The sequence below is a fragment of the Rhinoraja longicauda genome, chromosome 15, assembly GCF_053455715.1.
Source record: "Rhinoraja longicauda isolate Sanriku21f chromosome 15, sRhiLon1.1, whole genome shotgun sequence".
Taxonomy (NCBI): Eukaryota; Metazoa; Chordata; class Chondrichthyes; order Rajiformes; family Arhynchobatidae; genus Rhinoraja; species Rhinoraja longicauda.
The window spans coordinates 43,262,914-43,280,586 of NC_135967.1; the positions used below are offsets into that span (position 1 = coordinate 43,262,914).

The 17,673-nt window shown below is 46.8% G+C and overlaps 1 protein-coding gene across 2 annotated transcripts in view; it reads left to right on the forward strand.

The window, feature by feature from the left end:
- kdrl (kinase insert domain receptor like) overlaps window positions 1-17,673 on the forward strand; it is a 234,052-nt gene that overhangs the window by 125,345 nt on the left and 91,034 nt on the right. For both annotated transcript variants that reach the window (XM_078412567.1, XM_078412568.1), the window contains 5 exons: window positions 1,589-1,716; window positions 10,036-10,195; window positions 12,379-12,518; window positions 15,011-15,176; window positions 16,258-16,375. In XM_078412567.1, the coding sequence (XP_078268693.1) occupies window positions 1,589-1,716; window positions 10,036-10,195; window positions 12,379-12,518; window positions 15,011-15,176; window positions 16,258-16,375 (712 nt within the window). The remainder of the gene's footprint in view (window positions 1-1,588; window positions 1,717-10,035; window positions 10,196-12,378; window positions 12,519-15,010; window positions 15,177-16,257; window positions 16,376-17,673) is intronic.

Below are 17,673 nucleotides of genomic sequence, written 5' to 3' on the forward strand. Positions count from 1 at the left end.
GGAAGTGGCATTCAAAGTAAATGCAAGAGAGAAATGGAACTAAAGCAGCCCCCAACGCCAATTTTCTGATTCATTTTCCAAAAAGCAGCTCGTCGTTGGGAATGCACAGTATCACAATCCTCTGGTGTTACTCCAAGTCTAAATGGCTCACTCCACTCTTTCGGTTTTCTAATTCTGGTTCAAGTAATGTTGCAGGGTAATAAACTAGTCCTCAACATCAGCAAGACAAAAGAGCTGGCTCAGGGAAGAAGGGTCTCGACCTCGAAACGTCACCCATTCCTTCTCTCCAGAGATGCTGCCTGTCCCGCTGAGTTACTCCAGCTTTGTGGTGGCCATCTTCGGAGTAAACCAGCATCTTCTGGTTGCAGGAAACTGCGGTTCCTTCTTACCCTGGCTTAATTTAGGTTAGTTTAGAAATACAGCGCGGGAACAGGCCCCTCAGCCCACCGAGTCCGTGCCGACTGCGTGCTGTCAGTGCGGCGTTTGCACATTCTACTTGTGACCACGTGGGTTTTCTCCTGGTGCTCCAGTTTCCTCCCACACCCCAAAGATGGGTTGGGTTGCTCCTGGGCCTGGCCAAGCTGGCCATCCGCGACTCACGGCGCCAGGCGGAAGAGGGCTCTGCCCGAGCCGGCTGCCTACCCCTTTTCTGGGGTTACATCCACGCCCGGATGGTGTTGGAGAGGGGCTACGCGCTGTCCACGGGCACCCTGGGGGATTTCCGGGACCGCTGGGCACCGCGGGGGATTGGATGTATCCCGGATTGGGATTGTAATATAACTGTATAATAATTTCAATTGGTGTATTTGTTTGTGTAGTATTCTGGTGGTGGGTTCTGTTTTGGTTTTATTGTATTGTATATATTATTTTAACATTTGAACATATATTTTTGATTTTTAAAAAAAGATGTGTGAGTTTGTAGGTTAGTTGGCCTCTGTGAATTGCCCCTAGTACGTAGGGAGCAGAGGCAAAGGTGGGATAATATAGAACTAACGTCAACGGACGATCGTTGGCCGTCAAGGACTCAGAGCCTGTTTTCATTGCTGCATCTCTCAGTCAGCTCAACGAATCAATTTAAGAACTTAATATACAGAGTTTCTAGCATTTGCCGTTCTCTACCCGGCACATTCTGAATAGGGCAGAGCGCGCGTTAGTTTTTTTTAAATCTTCGCACGAGCGACACAGTGGTGCAATGATGGACCTGCTGCCTTAAAAGCCCCAGGGGGTGCAGTCTGTACGGAGTTTGTGCGTTCTCCCTGTGACCACGTGGCATTTCCCGTTTCCTCCCAAACTCCAAAGACATTGGCTTCGGTAAAATTGTCCCTATCGTGTGTGTAGGATGGGACGAGGGAACGTGTGACGGTCGGTCGGCCGGCACGGACCCGGTGGGCCGAAGGGCCGTGTTTCCATGCTGTATCTCTAAACCAAACTAAAATAAGTATGTTTCAGTGTTTAAAGGGTTAAACCTGATGCAGAAAGCAATGACAATGTTGACCATACTTGTGCTGGAATCTTTTAGGAAACATCTGGGTCTTTAAAGCGTTCTACCTTAATGCAAAACTAATGTGTGCTTTTCTTTGAAAAACAGATCCTCAAAGTCCATTTGTGCACCCTCATCCTGAAATTCCCGAATTTCTAAAGCTGCAGGAAAGCAGTGAGGTTGTGGTGATTCCCTGTCGTGTCACGGCTCCAGACCTACAGGTCACTTTACTGACGGTGAGTGACTTCAATAACTGTTCGGCAAAATTACTGTCGTATAACGAACACTGCTGGTTTTATTTTTCCTTCTAGTTTTAGAGATACAGCGAGGAAACAGGCCCTTCAGCCCACCCAGTCCGCGTCAACCTATGCACTGGTTCAGTTTAGTTTAGTTTAGAGATACCTCGCGGAAACAGGCCCCTCGGCCCACCGTGTCTGCGATGACCAGCATCCCCGCACATTAAGGGCATACAGTGGCACAGTGGTAGAGTTGCTGCCTTACAGCGCTTGCAACACGAGACACCCGTGTTACATAGAAACATAGAAACATAGAAAATAGGTGCAGGAGTAGGCCATTCGGCCCTTCGATCCTGCACCGCCATTCAATATGATCATGGCTGATCATCCAGCTCAGTAGCCTGTACCTGCCTTCTCTCCATACCCCCTGATCCCTTTAGCCACAAGGGCCACATCTAAATCCCTCTTAAATATAGCCAATGAACTGGCCTCAACTACCTTCTGTGGCAGAGAATTCCACAGACTCACCACTCTCTGTGTGAAGAAATGTTTTCTCATCTCGGTCCTAAAAGACTTCCCCCTTATCCTTAAGCTGTGACCCCTGGTTCAGACTGAAGAAGGGTCTCGACCCGAAACGTCACCCATTCCTTCTCTCCCGAGATGCTGCCCGACCTGCTGAGTTACTCCAGCACTTTGTGAATAAATACCAGGTTTGTAGGTTAATTGGCTTGGTATAAATGTAAATTGTCCCAAAGTCACCTCTGCCAAGCATGGCCCAGACGAGAATGAGAGGGACACCTTCTCACTGATACCTTAACATGAAAAACTTGTCACCAATTCACGCGGACACAATATGACACTTGCTCCGATAACTTGATAAGCATTTAGTCCTCCACCGACACTGAACAAAGTTGAGAAGTAATTAAGGGCGGCACGGTGGCGAAGCGGTAGAGTTGCTGCCTTGTAGCGCCAGAAACCCGGGTTCGATCCTGACTACGGGTGCTGTCTGTACGGAGTTTGTACGTTCTCCCCGTGACCGCGTGGGTTTTCCCCAGGTGCATCAGTTTCCTCCCACACTCCAAAGACGGACAGGTTTGTAGGTTAATTTGGCTTCGATAAAAATTGTAAATTGTCCCAAGTGTGTGGGATAGTGCTAGTGTACGGGGTGATTGCTGGTCTGCACGGACGCAGTGGGCCGAAGGGCCTGTTTCCGTGCTGTATCTCTAACCTAAACCAGACTAAACATCGAAAGGAGTTGAGAAGAAAAAGCAGGAGACCTGGCTGAGATGTGTAGGAAAATAACTGCAGATGCTGGTACAAATCGAAGGTATCACAAAATGCTGGAGTAACTCAGCAGGTCAGGCAGCATCTAGGAGAGAGGGAATGGGTGACGTTTCGGGTCGAGACCCTTCTTCAGACTCTGAAGAAGGGTCTCGACCCGAAACGTCACCCATTCCCTCTCTCCTAGATGCTGCCTGACCTGCTGAGTTACTCCAGCATTTTGTGATACATTAGGCTGAGATGTGTAAATCACTGAGTGACACGAATGAGGTGCCGGGTGACCGGAGGGTGATTAAAGTTGTGCCTCTACTTAAGAAGGGATGCAATGAAAAAACATGAGGACTATAGATCAATGAGCCTAACATCTGTAGTAGGAAAATTAATGGAGATGATCCCGAGGAATAAGTTGCAAGTGCATTTGGAAAGAGAGGGTTGATTTGGGACAGTCAGCAAGATTTAGTGCATGGGAGATTTAGGTTAGTTTAGTTTAAAGATATAGTGTGGAAACAGGTCCTTCGGCCCACCAAGTCCGTGCCGACCAGCGATCCCTGCACATTAACACTATCCTACACAGACGAAACCTGCATGTCTTTGGAGGTTTCTTGCAAATTCGTGCTTAAAGCTTCCTTAAAAGGGATGATTTCCATAACAAATTATTGGGAGGAAAAGACCATGAATTATTTTACCGACTGAATTAGCAATAGTTTGCGTGGGTTATTTACACACAGAATTTTTTACAGTTAATGTTTAAACAAACGATCAGCGCGGTGGCGCAGCGGTAGAGTTGCCGTCTTACAGCGCCGGAGACCCGGGTTCGATCCTGATTACGGGTGCTGTCTGTACGGGGTCTGTACGTTCTCCCCGTGACCTGCGCGGGTTTTCTTCCGGGTGCTCCGGTTTCCACCCACACTCCAAAGGCGTGCAGGGCTTGTAGGTTAATTGGCTTCTGGAAATCGCAAAATTGTCCCGGCTGTCTAAGGGGGAGCTGGTGATCGCTGGTGTGCGAGGCGATGGCTGGTCGGCACGGTCCGGGGTGAGCAGAAGAGTCCGTTTCCACGCTGCATCTCTGAAGTCTGAAGTCTAAAATTTACAGGGTTAATTTACAGGTTCAAAAGTTGATAAGTTACGGCTCATCGCTCGGCCCGTTAAGTCTGCGTCGTAAATTTCAGTCAAAAACATTTATAAAACAAAACACATCTATACGTAAAGCCCAGTCGTTAGATTGTTATCCTCTCTCGGTTGTTTGTGAGTGATAGAGACACTTGGGCTGCTTCCCAGTGTCTTAAAGTAGCACAGAGACCGGCTGTCTGCATCCTGCCGCCCAACAGGAGTAAGTGGTAATGCCATTCACAAACATCCTCCATCCAAGGCAGCGAGGCTTTCTGGACTTTAACCACATTCACCTTTCCAGTAATCTGCCCCTCCGCTCTCCTTTGTGTGTGTGTGTGTGTTCCTGAAAGTCCCATTGACAAATAATTCTGGGAACTAGCCTGGACTTCCAGTCAACGACGTGGTCAGTTCCAGTGACTGATTCACAAGCCTAGAAGCATTTCAGAATACAATAGGATAGCCACACTCACAGGAACTTAGTCGGGAAAGCAGTTCACATTTAGGAAGGGCTCATCGCTCCAAGACTTGAGAAGATCGCTTCCCAGATTAGTGACACTCGTGTAGTTAACGGATTTACACACAGCCCGTAAATAATGATGCGTACCTCACACTTAGGGGCTACATTTTAAGAATAAGGGGTAGGCCATTTAGAACTGAGATGAGGAAAAACTTTTTCAGTCAGAGAGTTGTGAATCTGTGGAATTCTCTGCCTCAGAAGGCAGTGGAGGTCAATTCTTTGAATGCATTCTAGAGAGAGCTGGATAGAGCTCTTAAGGGTAGCGGAGTCAGGGGGTATGGGGAGAAGGCAGGAACGGGGTTCTGATTGAGAATGATCAGCCATTGTCTACTTCAGTCACACTCATGTGTAGGGAGGAACTGCAGATGCTGGTTTACACCGAAGATAGGCACAACTTGCTGGAGCAACTCAGCGGGTCAGGCAGCATCTCAGGAGAGAAGGAATGGGCAACGCTTTGGGTTGGGACCCTCCTTCAGTCTGATTGCTGGAAACATGGTGGGGGCAGGATAAAGCCAGGCGTGTGACAGGTGTGTGCAGGTATACAGGTGAGTGGGAGGAGTGGGGGGACAAAAGATGTCTCCATGCTTTATCTCAAAACTAAACAAGAGGTCCGTTCCAATGTGATTTGCGAAGTCACAATGGTCCGTGTTTCTGTGCAGTATTTCTTTGCCGGTTTGTACTCTTTGGCTCCGTACTATCGTGTTTCCATTACATTTAATTTTGCCGTCGGCCACAAACACACACCGACTACCAGTATAGTTCCCCATCCCCATTAACTAACAGCAGGGCGGCACGGTGGCGCAGCGGTAGAGTTGTTGCCTCAAGGCGCCAGGAACCCGGGTTCCATCCTGACTACGGGTGCTGTCTGTGCAGAGTTTGTACTTTTCCACTCGAGACCTGCGTGGGTTTTCTCCAGGTGCCCCGGTTTATAGACAATAGACAATAGACAATAGACAATAGGTGCAGGAGTAGGCCATTCAGCCCTTCGAGCCAGCACCGCCATTCAATGCGATCATGGCTGATCACTCTCAATCAGTACCCCGTTCCTGCCTTCTCCCCATACCCCCTCACTCCGCTATCCTTAAGAGCTCTATCCAGCTCTCTCTTGAAAGCATCCAACGAACTGGCCTCCACTGCCTTCTGAGGCAGAGAATTCCACACCTTCACCACTCTCTGACTGAAAAAGTTCTTCCTCATCTCCGTTCTAAATGGCCTACCCCTTATTCTTAAACTGTGGCCCCTTGTTCTGGACTCCCCCAACATTGGGAACATGTTTCCTGCCTCTAATGTGTCCAATCCCCTAATTATCTTATATGTTTCAATAAGATCCCCCCTCATCCTTCTAAATTCCAGTGTATACAAGCCCAATCGCTCCAGCCTTTCAACATACGACAGTCCCGCCATTCCGGGAATTAACCTAGTGAACCTACGCTGCACGCCCTCCATAGCAAGAATATCCTTCCTCAAATTTGGAGACCAAAACTGCACACAGTACTCCAGGTGCGGTCTCACCAGGGCCCGGTACAACTGTAGAAGGACCTCTTTGCTCCTATACTCAACTCCTCTTGTTACGAAGGCCAACATTCCATTGGCTTTCTTCACTGCCTGCTGTACCTGCATGCTTCCTTTCATTGACTGATGCACTAGGACACCCAGATCTCGTTGAACTCCCCCTCCTCCTAACTTGACACCATTCAGATAATAATCTGCCTTTCTATTCTTACTTCCAAAGTGAATAACCTCACACTTATCTACATTAAACTGCATCTGCCATGTATCCGCCCACTCACACAACCTGTCCAAGTCACCCTGCAGCCTTATTGCATCTTCCTCACAATTCACACTACCCCCCAGCTTAGTATCATCTGCTTATTATCTTTCTTCCCACACTCCAAAGACGTGCAGGTTTGCAGGTTAATTGGCTTCTGTGAATTGTCCTCAGTGCGTAGGATAAAACTAGTGTACGGGTGATTGCTGGTCGGCTTGGACTCGGTGGGCCGATGGGCCTGTTTCTCCAAAACTAAAATTAAATAAGTAGACAAAAACATTCCTTTTGTTGAGAAAACGAAGGAAAATAAATGATGGGTATAGAAACTTTGATTTAAGTACTTATCCTGAGTTGCTTAAAATCCCCCTGGCTAACAATTCTCAGCTCTTGGGAGCATAATACATAACTCATCAGATTCAGAACCAATGGATACTCTCTCGTTATTCTGTCAACTTTCTTTTAGAAGATGCTACATCATACTAAAAATGTTCGTTTTGACATCCAAAGCGATTTCCAGTTGGTATAATCTACAAGAAAATCGCCTTTCTTGGCTAAAGAAAATAATTAAAATGTCAGACCCATTATCTTCAGCATTTTTAATAAGTCATATTTATATTTATTAAAATTTATTATATAATAATCCCTTGCCCTTCATTATACCAAATAATGAGAATCAAATTTTTTGTTTACTTTAGTTCAGAAATACAGCATGGAAACAGGCCCTTCGGCCCACTGAGTCCGTGCCGACCAGCGATCCCCGCACACTAACACAACCCTACACATACCAGGGACAATTTACAAATGAACCAAGCCAATTAACCTACAAACCTGTACGTCTTTGGAGTGTGTGAGGAAATGGGAGCACTCTGAGGAAACCCACACGATACAAACTCCGTACAGACAGCACCCGTAGTCAGAATCGAACCCTGGTCTCTGGCGCTGTGAGGCAGCAACTCTACAGCTGCGCCAACGTGCCACCCAAGTCAATCGAAAGTTATTCGTCTCTTTGCTTTTGTTTTGTGGATAACAGTCTCGGCCCTTCCTTGGAGGAGTTTCTGTAAACTATTGATTGATCCTGCTATCTTTGTTTAGCGAAAAAGGAACGCATTTGCCCACTGTTAACCCACAGGCCAAGGGCAAACAACATTGGTGATCAGTGATAAATCATCTGCGTTTGTAGCTGACCTCAAAAAGGAAAGCAAATGTGAAAGAAGCTTGCTGGGAGGGCAGCCAAAGTGCACGTAAAAAGGACTGAGACCTGGTGTCATTTATCTGGAAAGGGGACCGAGAAGATTTACGAAGATGTTGCCAGGGCTCGAGGGTGTGAGTTTTAGGCAGAAGTTGAGCAGGCTGGGGCTCTAGTCCTTGGAGCGCAGGAGAATGAGGGGTGATCTAAAAGCAGTGTACAAAATCATGAGAGGAATAGATGGGAAAGATGCACAATCTCTTGCCCAGTGTAGGTGAATCGAGGACCAGAGGACATAGGTTTAAGGTGAAGGGGAAAAGATTTAATAGGAATCTGAGGGGTAGCTTTTTCACACAAAGGGGGTGTATGGAGCGAGCTGCCAGAGGAGATAGTTGAGGCTGGGACTATCCTAACGTTTAAGAAACAGTTAGACAGGTACATGGATAGGACAGGTTTGGAGGGATATGGACCAAGCACATGCAAGTGGGACTAGTGCTGCTGGGACATGTTGGCCGGTGTGGGCAAGTTGGGCCGAAGGGCCTGTTTCCACGCTGTATCACTCTATGGCTCTATGACTCTAAAACCTATGCCAGAGCATTTCATTCAGAGTAACTAGGAACAGTGGCAGAAATAAAAAGATTGTTTTTTTTGTGGAACGTTGACAGGCAAAGGAGGTATTGATGAAAGCAGTCTGCCTTGCACAAGCTGCTAAAGCACAAAAAAATACACTTTGGCAGAAAATGAATAGGCATCAATTGAAGAATTATTTTTTTAATAAGCACTGGGGCGGCACGGTGGCGCAGCGGTAGAGTTGCTGCCTTACAGCCCTTGCAGCGCCGGAGACCCGGATTCCATCCCGACTACGGGTGCTGCCTGTATGGAGTTTGTACGTTCTCCCCGTGACCGCGTGCCCTATCTCCGAGATCTCCGGTTTCCTCCCACACTCCAAAGACGAACAGGTTTGCAGGTTAATTGGCTTGGTGTATGTGTAAATTGTCCCTAGGTTGTTAGGTATTGTTAATATGCAGGGATCGCTGGTCGGCGTGGACTCGGCGGGCCGAAGGGCCTGCTTCCGCGCTGTATCACTAAACTAAACTAAACAGTGTAAATGCGGACAGGACTTCCTTCTTATAATTAATTCCCACCCACGGTCATATATTTGTGGGGAAGCAAATGAAATGTATAACTGATAACTATTGACAAAACTAACTGATGCTCTTTAGGATGAAACACACAAAGTGCTGGAGGATCTCAGCGGATCGGGCAGCATCTGTGGAGGGAATGGTCTGGCGATGTTTCGGGCCAGGCTGTTCGGCCAGGGACCGGAACCGGAACCAAAGCATCATCTGTCCATTTCCCCTCCACAGATGCTGCTGAGTTTCTTCAGCGCTTTGTGTTTGGCTCAAGATTCAGTGGCGCAGCGGTAGAGTTGCTGCCTTACAGCGAATGCAGCGCCGGAGACTCAGGTTCGATCCTGACTACGGGCGCCGTCTGTACGGAGTTTGTACGTTCTCCCCGTGACCTGCGTGGGTTTTCTCCGAGATCTTCGGTTTCCTCCCACACTCCAAAGACGTACAGGTTTGTAGGTTAATTGGCTGGGCAAATGTAGAAATGGTCCCTAGTGGGAGTAGGATAGTGTTAATGTGCGGGGATCGTTGGTCGGCACGGACCCGGTGGGCCGAAGGGCCTGTTTCTGCGCTGTATCTCTAAATCTAAAAATCTAAATTCCCATATCTGCCATTCTTTGTGTCTCCTAAAACTCCAAGATGCAGCACAGAACGCCACAGGAGATCCTTCTACCCTGTGGCTATCAAACTTTACAACTCCTCCCCCTTCTGTCGTGGGGTAAATCTGTGGAATTCTCTGCCTCAGAATGCAGTGGAGGCCAATTCTCTGAATGCATTCAAGAGAGAGTTAGATAGAGCTCTTAAGGATAGCGGAGTCAGGGGGTATGGGGAGAAGGCAGGAACGGGGTACTGATTGAGAATGATCAGCCATGATCACATTGAATGGCGGTGGTGGCTCGAAGGGCCGAATGGCCTCCTCCTGTCTATTGTCAGGCAGCATCTCCTGAGAAAAGGAACAGGTGATGTTTGGGGCCTTGCCCCTTTTCAGACTGGGGGTCAGGGGCGAGGGAAACTAGAGGTACGAAAAGGTCCAGAACAAACCAGAGCTGGCATCTATGGCCAAGGAAAGGCGGAGCCCACAATGGTCCGTTTTTGGATGTGGAAGAGGTGAATAACAAAGGGATGCGGACCGTGAAACTGAACACAACGTCTAGGGTGGGGGAGGGACAGAGAGTGAGAGGGAATGCAAGGATTACTTGAAGTTAGATAAATCAATACTCATACATGCTGGGCTGTAAGCTGTCCAAGCGAAATATGAAGTGCCGACGAAATGATGGGGTGTTAATAATTGTGTGCGTGTAGTAACAACGATCATTTTTGCATGCAACAGAACAACGTCGAATTAAAAACTGATAAGGAAAATACCACGTGGGATCCGAAGCAAGGGTTTGTCATTCGCAATCCTGAACGTGTGCGGCATGGGATGTTACAGTGCACGACCCGGGTTAACAACCAACTGTTCTCATCCCACTACATAATACTCATAGAAGGTAAGACCTCTTACGGCACGGTGGCGCAGCGATAGAGTTGCTGCCTCACAGCGAATGCAGCGCCGGAGACCCGGGTTCCATCCCGACTACGGGCGCCGCCTGTACGGAGTTTGTACGTTCTCCCCGTGACCTGCCTGGGTTTTCACCGAGATCTTCGGTTTCCTCCCACACTCCAAAGACGTGCAGGTTTGTAGGTTAATTGGTTTGGTATGAATGTGACATTGTCCCCAGCGTGTGTCGGAAAGTGTTAATGTGCGAGGATCGCTGATCGGTGGGCCGAAGGGCCTGTTTCCGCGCTGTATTTAGATTTTTTTTTTTTTTAGATTTAGATTTAGAGATACAGCACGGAAACAGGCCCTTCGGCCCACCGAGTCCGCGCCGCCCAGCGATCCCCGCACATTAACACTATCCTACACACACTTGGGACAATTTTTGCATTTACCCAGTCAATTAACCTGCATACCTGTACGTCTTTGGAGTGTGGGAGGAAACCGAAGATCTCGGAGAAAACCCACGCCGGTCACGGGGAGAACGTACAAACTCCGTACAGACGGCGCCCGTAGTCAGGATCGAACTTGAGTCTCCGGCGCTGCATTCGCTGTAAGGCAGCAACTCTACCGCTATCTCTAAACTAAACTAAACCCTGCCATCTAGCTCCATTCATTCGGCTAGCCTTGACTATGTTCAGTTCTAGCCACATGTTGGAAAGACGTTGTCAAGCTGGAAAGGGTACAGAGAAGATTTACGAGGATGTTGCCGGGACTAGAGGGTGTGAGCTACAGGGAGATGTTGAGCAGGCTGGGACTTTATTCCTTAGAGCGCAGGAGGATGAGGAGTGATCTTATAGAGGTGTATAAAATCATGAGTCTAATAGATCGGGATAGTCTCTTGCCCTGCGTCTACCCGATGCAGCAGTAGAGTTGCTGCCTCACAGCGCCAGAGACACGGGATCCTAACTACGAGTATGCAGTTTGTACGTTCTACCCGTGACCGCGTGAGTTTTCTCCGGGATCTCTGGTTTCCTCCCACACTCCAAAGACGTACAGGTTTGTGGGCTAATTGGCTTGGTGAGATTGTAAATTGTCCCTAGTGTGTGTAGGATAGTGTTAGCGTACAGGGATCGCTGGTCTACGCGGACTTGGGCCTGTTTCTACACTGTATCTCTAAACTAACCTGATCTAAATTAGTGAAGCCACATTTGGAGAATCTTGTTCAGTTTTGGGCAATCTGTTGTGGGCAAGAGCTACCAATAAGTTGCAAAGAAGGCAGAGAAGATTGGCAAGGTTGTTCCAGGACTCGAGGGCTTGAGCTAGAGGGAGAGATTGGAAACTGACCATAGGAGGCTAAGGGTTGATCGCATAGAGGGAAATAAAATCATGAGGGGAATAGATAGGAAGAATGCCCTGGGTAGGGGAATCAAGAACTAGAGGGTTTAGGTTTAAATTGAGAGGGGAAAGATTTAATAGGAATCTGAAGGGCAACTTTTGCAAAACACACCAAGGGTGGTGAGTGTGTGGAACGAGCTGCCAGAGGAGGTAGTTGAGGCAGGGACAGTAACAACATTTGGGCAGGTACATGGATAGGAAAGGTTGAGAGGGATATGAGCCAAACAAGGGCAAACAGGACTAGCTTAGATGGGCATCCTAGTCAGCACAGACAAGTTTACTTTAGTTCATTGTCACGTGTAACGAGGTACAGTGAAAAGGTTTTGTTGAGTGCTAACCAGTCAGCGGAAAGACAATAAATGATTACAATCGAGCCATTTACAGTGTACAGATACATGATAAGGGAATAACATTTCGTTCAAGGTAAAGCCAGTAAAGTCCGATCAAGGATAGTCCAAGGGTCACCAAAGAGGTAGATAGTAGTTCAGCACTGCTCTCTGGTTGTGGTAGGATGGTTCAGTTGCCCGATATCAGCTGGGAAGAAACTGTCCCTGAATCTGGAGGTGCGCGTTTTCACACTTCTGTACCTTTTGCCCGATGGGAGAGGGGAGAAGAGGGGGTGGCCGGTGTGAGACTGGTCCTCGATTATGCTGCTGGCCTTGCCGAGGCAGCGTGAGGTATAGATGGAGTCAATGGAAGGGGGGTTGGTTTGTGTTAATGAAGGAAGTTAAAGGGAACCCCAAATGCTTGATTACTGTGTTTCTTTGGCATTGCTGACATATTTCACTGTGTCGTTAGTTGAAGGAGTGAAACACCTTCAGCTGAATACAAGCGCGAGGATCAAGATGCTGGCTGGTGAAACACTCTTCATCAAATGTTTGGCCAGAATGCCGTACAACTCCAGGCCTGAGTTTCACTGGGACTACCCTGCCAAAGTGGTGAGTTTAAAGTTGTGCCAAATACAAGTGTGTTTACCAGATTTACTGAACCCTTTTATGAATGCAAAAGCTTCAAAGTCGCAACTAGTATTATTTGTAGATGACCGCTTTTAATTTTCCGTCTTGCGTTCACCCCGTTCACTACTTAATGCACACTAACTTAACATGCACTACATTAATAAATGTAATTCAGAAACCTGCTAACATACGTACTGATTTATCAGAGAAATGTCTTCAATTCGAGGGTGGCGCAGCGGTAGAGTTGCTGCCTCACAGCGCCAGAGACCCGGGTTCGATCCTGACTCCGGGTGCTGTCTTCACGGAGTTTGTACGTTCTCCCCACCAAACTGGCGACTCTGTATACTGTCTCAGTGTATACTACTGCGATATACTCGTACTGTATCTGAGATGCTTATCCGAGAGCTTATGTATAGTGATACTTGTACTGAACAGTATACACAAATGAATTTCACTGTATCTCGGTACATGTGAGAAATAAAGTGCCATACCAAACCATAACATATCACCTCACCTTCTCCCACTGCTCTCCCTCTGTGATTCCTGCTGCCCTACGACCGAGTTCTCCATCCATGTTCTCCAAGAGATGCTGCCAGACCCGCTGAGTTACTCCGGCACCTTGTGTCCCTCTCTGTGCCCTGTTGCCACTCTTGGTTCATTCATTACCCGCTGAACACAGGGTGGTGGAGGACTTTGAAAGGATGAATACATGAAGCAAGGTGGCCTCCTAATTGTATCATCAAGGGAAAATGGGACGTGGCATTTTAGTGAAAGTGCAGAATTGAAAATGGAGCTCAACATCGATTTAACATTTAATACCAAAGGTGTTAATTGCTTAAGACCGGTTGAAGATTCTGTACTCAAAATAAAAGTGGCACATGGTAGAACTCAGGGGATTGTTTTCTCTGGAACACCAGTGATTTAGTTTAGTTTAGTTAATCTAGTTTAGTTTAGTTTAGTTTAGAGACACCGCGCAGAAACAGACCCTTCGGCCCTGATAGAAGTATGTAAAATGATGAGAGGTATAGACAATAGACAATAGACAATAGACAATAGGTGCAGGAGGAGGCCATTTGGCCCTTCGAGCCAGCACCGCCATTCAATGTGATCATGGCTGATCATTCTCAATCAGTACCCCATTCCTGCCTTCTCCCCATACCCCCTGACTCCGCTATCCTTAAGAGCTCTAGCTAGCTCTCTCTTGAATATAGCTGGGGTAAAGAGGTAGAATCCTTTTTCCCAGGCTGGATACATCAAAGACCGGAGGACACACCTTTCAGGTGTGAGGGACAAAGTTTAAAGGAGAGTTGCTTGCCTGGAATGAATATGCCGGGGTTGGTGATATTGCAAGATGCATTGACAGCGCAGAAATCAGAACTGCTACATCGCAGACTACAAAGGCCAAGGACTAGAAGGCATGGCTTTAAGAGGAGAGGGGCAAAGGTTAAAGGATATGTGTGAGGACATTTTTTTTGCATAAAGAGCGGTGGGTGCCATCAGGTCATAAGTGATAGAAGCAGAATTAGGCCTTTCGGCCCATCAAGTCTACTTCACCATTCAATCATGGCTGATCTATCTCTCCCTCCCAACCCCATTCTCCTGCCTTCTCCCCACAACCCTTGACACCCGTACTCACCAAGAATCTATCTATCTCTGCCTTAAAAATATCCACTGACTTGGCCTCCACAGCCTTCTGTGGCAAAGAATTCCACAGATTCACCACCGTCTGACTAGCAATAATGGCTTTGAAGAGGCGTTTAAATCAAGTCATAAAGTCATACAGTGTGGAAAGTTGGCCCTTCAGCCCAATTTGCCCACACCGGCCCACAACAATGTCCCAGCTACCCTAGACCCACTTGCCTGTACTTGGTCGGTATCCCTCCAAGTCTGTCCTATCCATAGAAACATAGAAACATAGAAAATAGGTGCAGGAGTAGGCCATTCGGCCCTTCGAGCCTGCACCGCCATTCAATATGATCATGGCTGATCATCCAACTCAGTATCCCGTACCTGCCTTCTCTCCATACCCCCTGATCCCTTTAGCCAACAAGGGCCACATCTAACTCCCTCTTAAATATAGCCAATGAACTGGCCTCAACTACCTTCTGTGGCAGAGAATTCCACAGATTCATCACTCTTTGTGTGAAAAAAACTTTCTCATCTCGGTCCTAAAAGACATCCCCCTTATCCTTAAACTGTGACCCCTTGTTCTGGACTTCCCCAACATCGGGAACAATCTTCCTGCATCTAGCCTGTCCAACCCCTTAAGAATTATCCATGTACCTGTCCAACTGTTTCTTAAACGATGGGATAGACTCATGGATGTACAAGTGATGGAGGGTAGTATATCGTGGACATTATGGGCTGAAGAGACTGTCTCTGTGCTGTGCTCTTCTTGGTTCTAAGTAAATACAATTATTAACAGATATTTTTTTTAATGTCATGATTAACAATGCAAAACTATTTATTTGCAGGCAAATAGAACTGTTGCAGTTAACCAAGTAGCGGCAACAGTCACAGAAACTACATATCATAGCATTCTAACACTGAAAAACATCCAGGTTATAGATAAAGGGACGTACGCCTGCAAAGTGCATAATAAAAATATATCAGAAAGCAGGACCAGAGTAATCGTCTTTGGTAAGTAATTGCAAATTGCACAATTAAATTTAATTTATATGTCTTGGAACGGTTTTCACAGCGAATCACAGGGTTGCAGTGAATCCACACAAACTATAGGTAAGTAAACTTTGACAAGGTTTGGTGATTGATTGTACAAAAATCTAATGAGGAGCAGAAACCATTTATCACGCCCACTTAACTTAAGAATGCTGATTCACCTGCAGTTGTTAAGGGCTCTTCGGTCATTTTTTTGCTTCATCAATTGTTTTCAATTCATTTGGAGTTGATAATCAAAAATCAAATGACAATCAAATATGTCAGGGGTTGTGGGGAGAAGGCAGGAGAATGGGGTTGAGAGGGAAAGATAGATCAGCCATGATTGAATGGCGGAGTAGACTTGAAGGGCCGAATGGCCTAATCACTGCCCCTATCACTTATGAAAATGGAGAAAGAGAATATGTTATAACAATTGGCTGTCATGTGGCACCTATATGTTCTCTGGGTATCATCAGGGCGGCACGGTGGCGCAGCGGTAGAGTTGCTGCCTCACAGCGCCAGAGACCCGGGTTCGATCCTGACCACGGGTGCTGTCTGTACGGAGTTTGTACGTTCTCCCCGTGACCTGCGTGGGTATTCTCCGGGTGCTCCAATTTCCTCCCACACTCCACGCACGAATAGGTTTGTAGGTTAATTGGCTTCTGGTAAAATTGTAAATTGTCCCTAGTGTGTGTATTACGGGGATCGCTGGTCGGCGCGGATTCGGTGGGCCGAAGGGCCTGTTTCTGCGCTGTATCTCCAAAACTGAACTAAGCTAAAAGGACCCTGACCTGAAATGTCATCCTTCCGTGTTCTCAAATAGTTGAAAGAGTAAAAATGTAGAATTTTTTTCAATTTTCTGAAAAGCTAAATTAAATCAGCTGGAATTTCTGTGAGGATAGTCCAATTTTCCAGAAAAGCTTTGGGAGTATACTTCAGAGTGGGAACATTAATTCTGCAGTTGGTTTTACTTGGGCTGGTGCTTCAACTGTTCAACATGCTTTTCTAGATTCTCACTGATCGCCTTATAACTTTCTTTTATTCCCTTTTTTAAATTTTGCAGAGAAACCTTACATTTTGGCAGAGTTTAAGAAAGAGAACCCTTTGCTTGTGAAAGTTGAGCAAAGACACGTGAAACTGCCGGTCAAAGTCAACGCATTCCCGCCTCCAGAAGTATCCTGGTAAAGTTCATTTTTCTAATTTTTTTCCCCACAAAATCCCATGTCATAGAAACATAGACAATAGGTGCAGGAGTAGGCCATTCGACCCTTCAAGCCTGCACCGCCATTCAATATGATCATGGCTGATCATCCACAATCAGTTCTCCGTTCCTGCTTTCTGCCCATATCACCTTGATTCCGTTAGCCCGAAGAGGTAAATCTAACTCTCTCTTGAAAACATCCAGCGAATTGGCCTCCACTGCCTTCTGTGGCAGAGAATTCCACAAATTCACAACTCTCTGGGTGAAAAAGCTTTTCCTCATCTCAGTACTAAATGGCCTCCCCCTTTATTCTTAAACTGTGACCCCCCTGGTTCTGGGCTCCCCCAACATGGGGAACATTTTTCCTGCATTTAGCCTATTTCTATAAGATCATGTTTCTATAAGATCCCCTCTCATCCTTCTAAATTCCAGTGAATACAAACCCAGTCGACCCATTCTTTCATCATACGTCAGACATATATTCTATGTCATCATAAAATAATAAATATAAGCGTTTGCCTTTTTTTTAAACGTAACTGATTTTCTTTCAAACATTCTGAAGAAGAAACGATGCAGGTTAAAAGCCCAAGGCTTCGAAGTTCAAAACATAAATTGAGTTGAATTGGAGTTCAGTTTATTGTCACGTAAAAAGCTTTTGTTGCGTGCTATCCAGCCAGGGGAAAGACTGTACAGGATTACAATCGAGCCGTCCACAGTGTACAGATTCGTGATGAAAGGAGTAACATGAATAACGTAGGAAAGAACTGCAGATGCTGCTTTAAACCGAAGATAGACAACAAATAGCTGGAGTAACTCAGTGGGTCAGACAGCATCTCTGAAGAAAGGGAATAGTTGACGTTTCGGGTCTCGACTCTTCTTCAGACATTCTTCTGCTAAAGGAACTCAGCGGGTCAGGCAGCATCTGTGGAGGGGATGGACAGACTGCATTATGGGTCAGGACCCTTCTTCAGACTGAAGAGTCCTGACCCAAAACGCCACCTGTCTATTCCCTCCACCAATTAATTCAAAATGCTGGAGTAACTCGGCGGGACAGGCAGCATCTCTGGAGAGAAGGAACGGGTGACGTTTCAGGTCGAGACGTCAAGACTAGTCTGAAGAAGGGTCTCCGCCCGAAACGTCACCCGTTCCTTCTCTCCAGAGATGCTGCCTGTCGCGCTGAGTTACTCCAGCACTTTTGTGTCTATCTTCGGTTTATACCAGCATCTGCAGTTCCTTCCAAATCCAATCAATTGCCTTTTTTCAGTGAAGAAGGCAGTT